Here is a 6,563-nt window from a genome sequence, read left to right as displayed (position 1 = left end):
AAAAAAGTGATGGCTTCTAGATATTTGAACAGTTACTTTATTTTGCACCAAATTAAGTAAATAGATTCATTTAGTGGTCAGACATATGTTATACGTGGGCATTATCATGGAAGAATTAATGGCCTACCTCATCTAAATAGATCTGACTCAAAAAAGTAAAATAAAACTTTGCCATTATTTTTTTTTTTGATAAGATGGAGTATTCATACAATACGAATATGAATACAATTCAAAAAATCAGAAGAAAGATGTCCCGAAAGGACATCGGTAAATCTTCAGAGTGATCGACGACAAAACTCGCCATCCAATCGATGGCACTGTTCACCTCATGATAGATATGTCTAATATCCACGTAGGCACATCCAGCTAGTAAATATCAAATATCATGGACTAGAGGGTTAAACGCAACATCCGTCCCCTCGCCTACGAATGTAGCTCACCACCATAGCCGAGTCTCCTTCCACCATTAGCCGGTCCACCCTAAGAATGAGCCTCGTATAAGGATGCCCTCTCAAGTGGCATGCAGCTTAGTATTGGAAATAGTGGACCCAAAAAGGTGGATTCTGCCAGTCGTAATGAATTTGGAGTCAAGGCTCCTAATCACAAAACCAATACCATCATGCTCACCAAACACAGTACCATTGAAGTCGACCTTAAGAAAGGTTGGGAGTGGGAGCTCCCAGGTTATGAACATCGTGTGAGATGCTTTAAGAGCAAAAGGGAGTTCCAGATATCCCGACTCTTTAGTGTCGACCTAGCCGATACACATCCAAAATCTTAGCAGCATGGGATAAGGCACTCTCAAGCACAAACCTCATCGACTATTATCTTGCTTCAAGGAGACTTGTGTTTTGAGTCAGCGAGATGTAGTAAGTAACATAAGCCATCTTGACACCCATAGACCTTATAGTGTCATTCTTCGTACTCCACCACAGAGCTTCCAGAAAGGCGTTGCTAGCCTACTCCCAAGAGTCGCCGCCGGTAGGAGACTGGCTAATTGCCACGCCTAGGTTGCCTTCGAGCAGAAAAACATAGACGCAGTCCATCGACTCATCCTTCAATTCACACAAGGACAGATCGATGGAATATCTATCCCTCGACCCTCGGAGAGCTTGGTGAGGAAGCTTCCAAGCACCTTTTAGATGAAGAGTCAAATCTCGGATGGATACCAAGTCTTAAATCCAAGCACCATCAAGCTAGGCTCTCTCTTGTAAAGAACATAAAGATCGTTGCCATCATTCTGCATGTGTATGATGACCACCAAACCCTAATATTTGGAGCCACGAATAAAGGAATCGCATGGGACAAATTCCTCTCGGCCATTGCTTCATAACTGTCCGTATATAGTTGATATGGAATAAATGGAGCAACATAAAATGCTACAAATATACTACCAATATAACAGCACCTACATAGCATTTTCATGCAAACTACTTGCAGTAGCTACCTGATTACTGTCCTTAACTACTACCCGCCGCGTAGTAAGCCACAATATAATCATATAGATAATTCATGGCCAACTGCATCTCCACCACAAGAGTTCATATCAAATTAGCCCCCACGTGTTGTTGACCTGGGCAATGTGATTACTGTCCTTAATTACTACTCGTTAGGCGTTGCCCGTTACTCCATTCCCCTCTCCCTATATATATATTCACATACCCCAGAGACTTCCCTATAATCCAAGTGACACCACTACCACAACACCATGGCACTTCCGCCACCCTCGCACTGTGTGTGGATGGCACTAACCATACTTACCTCACACATGATGATATTGGCATCAGCTGAAGTTGCCACCTATATCGTCCATATGGACTTATCAGCCATGCCTAAAGCCTTCTCAGGCCACCACAGCTGGTACGCCTCCATCGTCGCCGCTGCCACCGCCACTACTTCAGACTCGATATCTCGGACCTCCAACCTCATCTACGTCTATGACCATGCAATTCATGGATTCAGTGCTCGACTCTCGCCGTCGCAGCTCGAACAGCTCAAGAAATCACATGGCTACTTGTCGTCCTACCGCGACATGCCGGCGACGGTCGACACCACCCACACCCCAGAATTCCTCCACCTTAGTCCAGATTCCGGTCTATGGCCGGCCTCCAACTTCGGCAAGGACGTCATAATTGGGGTGGTCGACACCGGAATATGGCCGGAGAGCCAGAGCTTCAACGACGACGGCATGACCGCCGTGCCTGCAAGATGGAAGGGCGTCTGCGAGCAAGGCACCGATTTCAGCTCCTCGGCGTGCAACAGGAAGCTCATCGGAGCGCGGTTCTTCAACAAGGGGTTGCTCGCAGCCAACCCGAACCTCACCATCACGGTCAATTCCCCACGCGACACCGAAGGCCACGGCACCCACACGTCCTCCACCGCCGGCGGGAACTACGTCTCGAACGCGTCCTTCTTCGGGTACGCCCCCGGCACGGCCAGGGGAATGGCGCCGCGCGCGCGGCTGGCCATGTACAAGGCTCTCTGGGACGAAGGACGCGCCACGTCGGACATCATTGCGGCGATGGACCAAGCCATATCGGACGGCGTGGATGTCATCTCCCTCTCTTTGGGCTTCGACTTGGTCCCCCTCTACAAGGATCCCATCGCCATAGGCGCCTTCGCCGCCATGGAGAAGGGGATATTCGTCACGACCTCGGCGGGCAACAGAGGCCCGAGTTTACGGGTCCTGCACAATGGGACCCCATGGGTCATCACCATCGGTGCCGCAACTGTCGATAGAGAATTCGTTGGAATTATCGATCTCGGAGATGGTAGCTCCATCGTCGGGCAATCACTGTACCCTGGAAGGTCATCTCCCATCAAGCATCCATTGCCCTTGGTATTCATGGGGTCTTGTGGCAACGAGACCTTGCTGAAGAATGTGCGTCACAACATGGTGGTATGTGATGCCAAGGTTTCTCTTGGCTTTGCCGTCTTCCAAGTTCAGTCTGCCAAAGTGGATGCCGCCCTCTTCATATCACAAGACATCTTCAGGACTTGGAGACCCATTCTCATTCCCCGGGCTATCATTAGCCCCCAAGATGGTAGACCATCTTGGAGTACATAAATAAAAACCAGACCCAAGAGCCATGATAAGGTTCCGGGAGACCATTCTGGGCACCAAGCCTGCCCCAGTGGTGGCTGTCTACACTTCCAGAGGGCCATCCATGAGCTGCCCAACTGTGCTGAAGCCGGACATCGTGGCTCCTGGATCCTTGATCCTAGCAGCTTGGGCGCAGAATTCATCGGTCGGGTTCGACAGGTCTCATGAATTGTTTAGCCCATTCAACATCATATCTGGAACATCTATGGCTTGTCCTCATGCAGCAGGCATAGCTGCAATGATCAAGGGTGCAAGGCCGGATTGGAGCCCGGCGGCCATTCGATCCGCATTGGTGACCACCACAAACCAATTGGACAACACCATGACACCAATTAAAGACATGGGGGATGCTAATCAGCCGGCGAGCCGCTCGCTATGGGGTCCGGTCACATTGAGCCCAACAGGGCACTTGATCCTGGTCTTGTCTATGATGCTAGCACCGATGACTATGTGAGACTCTTATGTGCCATGAATTATACCGTCGAGCAGATAAAGACGATCACTAGGAGTTATTCGTCCGATTGCTCGAATGCATCTTTAGATCTCAATTATCCATCATTCATTGCATTCTTCGACCCTAACAAGACTGCTACTAGAGATAAGTTTGTTCAAGAGTTCCGAAGAACGGTGACAAATGTTGGAGATGCAGCGGCGACCTATTACTCCAAGGTGGTCGCTATGAAGGGGTTCTCAATCACTGTCATGCCAGATATGTTGGTTTTTCACGAAAAATATGAGAAGAAAAGTTTCACTATCATTATTGAGGGCCAGATGGGGAAGAAGAAGGATGAGGTTCTTCATGGTTCATTAAGTTGGGTCGATGATAAAGGGAAGTATGTGGTGAGGAGTCCTATAGTGGCAACTACCATCACCTCAGCCCGGTTGTAGATCGTAAGGAGGAGTATTACCATGCCTCCTCTTCTTGTCTTTACCTTCTTATGTGTTATGTTGTAACCAAAGTTTAATTTGCAAGCATCTAGTAAATTCCCTAGTAGAAACATGTGCATTAATTTGTTTATAATTTTGTATGACATCAACTAGTTGGCCAAAATAACCAACTATGGTTCTCTTCTTATATATGGTTGCATGATTTGGAGCCAAAAAAAAAAAAAAAAAAAAATCTTTACTTGAGAATGAGTTGCTCGTCGTGAAGCATGACCAACCTCCTTGTGGACCCTTAATCTCCATGCCTGATTTTTTGAAATCGCCCACCTTCTTGACCAAGACATTTTGTTTGGTTGGCTGTCATCTGGCGACCTATTGAGCATTCTCATTTAAGCATGACACTGCAGCAGTTGCTTAGACTCATTGAACCATATCTGATAAATAGGCATATAATTCATCTGTCTTAAGACTCAAAATTGGTAAAATCTGCGTGAGGCTTGAAGCAGATGCGCAAGTGGATTGATCTGGCATTGAGCAACACTTCTGTATGCATGGATGGGATCTGGCTCGAACAAGTCTAGTTGTATATTTCGCGCAAAAGAAGGTTAGAAGCTTTCAACTTCTTTAGGGATCTCAAAGCACTCCAAACTCCATCATTTATCCATCCATTCAGATCTCAAAGCAAGCAGTGGATGATCCAACGGTGGATTTGCATGTAGGAAGGTGAATCCTTCTTCCACATGAAGTGTATGTACAACCCAAGTCCGACATGAGCTGAAATCAGTTCATTTCTTTTGGAATTGAGCCAACTCCAAGCAAGACCGGGTGCGGGTTGTATCTTTTGCATGAAACAATGAGTGATCTTCTTTTCGGATTGGGCTTTGCACAATTTTCAAAACATAATGGTTGCTTCCTGATTTATGCTGATCGATGGAAGGGAAGATTAGAGAGCTTTGAAAGTTGTGCAAGATATGATCCAATGGTTGATGTCACGGAAGAAGATCAATCATTCTTCAGTGCGAAGAATACAACTGAACTAATAAGATCCGGCTCAAACCACCTCTGACCCACTTGTAAGAGCGGGTGCTTGGGGGCTCTATTTTAAATTTCGGTAGGGAAGACATTGCAAGAGTCTCGGTTCCTTTACAATTTTTGCTGTTTCACCAAAGAAAGACAACAGTAGATGGACTAGCTTTTGTGATCACACATTACCAAGACTAGTTGTCCATGCTTTCCCACAGGACGTTTGGAGAATAAGAACGATTTTAACTTGATATCAAGTGATATGTATATTTATAGAAAAGCCAACAATGCCGTGGACTAGAAGGCAACTAATTATGCGGCCAATCACATGAGGACTATGCTGTAGACCGCTTCATCTTCTTTCTAAATTTTTGCATATTTTATTTTTATATTCCTATGGTTGAATTTATATTGGGTTGATTTAATAAATCCAACGATGAGTACTTGTGTGGTGTTTTAGATGCACGTACATGTGTAGATAGGATTCTGATTGTATCTTTCGTATGGTATGAAAAAATGATTCCATTTCTTTCACCATCAATCATTTGGATTGTGCTATTTCCGCATCGAGATCATTATAGGCGGTTAGAAGAAAGAGATTGAAGTGGTTTGGAATTTATACTAGATAGAAGTGACTCAATGGTTGATATGGTGAAAAAAATCAATCATTCTTTCACATGAAAGATACAATCCGAACCCATGTGGATAAGTGCATGCTGAGTGTATAGGTCCGACAAGTGAGTTCATGATCTAAGTTTTATTTTTAAATTTAGTTTTGTTTTAATAACTTCTAACGAATGATGGTGGGAGCTCCTCCAATATTTTAATGCATGATAGGATTCGATTGTATCTTTCATATGAAAGACTGATTCCCTTTCTTTCACGATATTGCGTTATTTCCATGTCGAGATCTATACAGATAGTTGGAAGAAAAGATTGGAGTGTTTTGAAATCTATACAAGATGCGATTCAATATAATTGATGCCATGGAAAAGATCAACCATTCTTTCACAAAAGATATAATCTGAATCCATGTGGATAAGTGCATGCTGTGTGTATAGGTCTGACAAGAGAGTTTATGATCTAATTTTATTTTTAAATTTAGTTTTGTTTTAGTAACTTCTAATGAACGATGGTGGGAGCTCCTCTAATATTTTAATGAATGATAGGATTTAATTTTATCTTTCACATGAAATAATGATTCCCTTTCTTTCATGACATCAACTATTTGGATTGCACTATTTTTGTGTCGAGATCTATTCAATCAGGTGGAAGAAAGGACTGGAGTGCTTTGAAACCATACAAGATGCGACTCAATGGTTGATGCCGTGAAAAAGATCAATCATTCTTTCAAGCGAAAGATATAATCAGAATCCATTTGGATAAGTGCATACTGCATATATATGTGTGACAAGTGAGTTCACAATCTAAGTTTTATTTTTAAATTTAGTTTTCTTTTAATAACTTCTAACCAATGATGATGGGAGCTCCTCTAGTATTTTAACAAATGATAGGATTCTAGTTGTATCTTTCATATGAAAGAATGAATCCC

General features: G+C 44.0%; 1 protein-coding gene across 1 annotated transcript; it reads left to right on the top strand.

The window, feature by feature from the left end:
- Nucleotides 1-1,669: 1,669 nt before the first annotated feature.
- LOC105037431 (subtilisin-like protease SBT3) lies at nt 1,670-4,101 on the top strand. Its single transcript, XM_019847815.3, is given in 4 exon segments — nt 1,670-3,044; nt 3,047-3,073; nt 3,076-3,465; nt 3,468-4,101. Coding segments are annotated over 4 exon segments (2,277 nt in total). The 5' UTR covers nt 1,670-1,708; the 3' UTR covers nt 3,992-4,101.
- Nucleotides 4,102-6,563: the final 2,462 nt, after the last annotated feature.

The sequence above is a fragment of the Elaeis guineensis genome, chromosome 1 (assembly GCF_000442705.2).
Source record: "Elaeis guineensis isolate ETL-2024a chromosome 1, EG11, whole genome shotgun sequence".
Classification (NCBI taxonomy): Eukaryota; Viridiplantae; Streptophyta; class Magnoliopsida; order Arecales; family Arecaceae; genus Elaeis; species Elaeis guineensis.
This window is presented reverse-complemented; position numbering and strand designations above follow the sequence as displayed.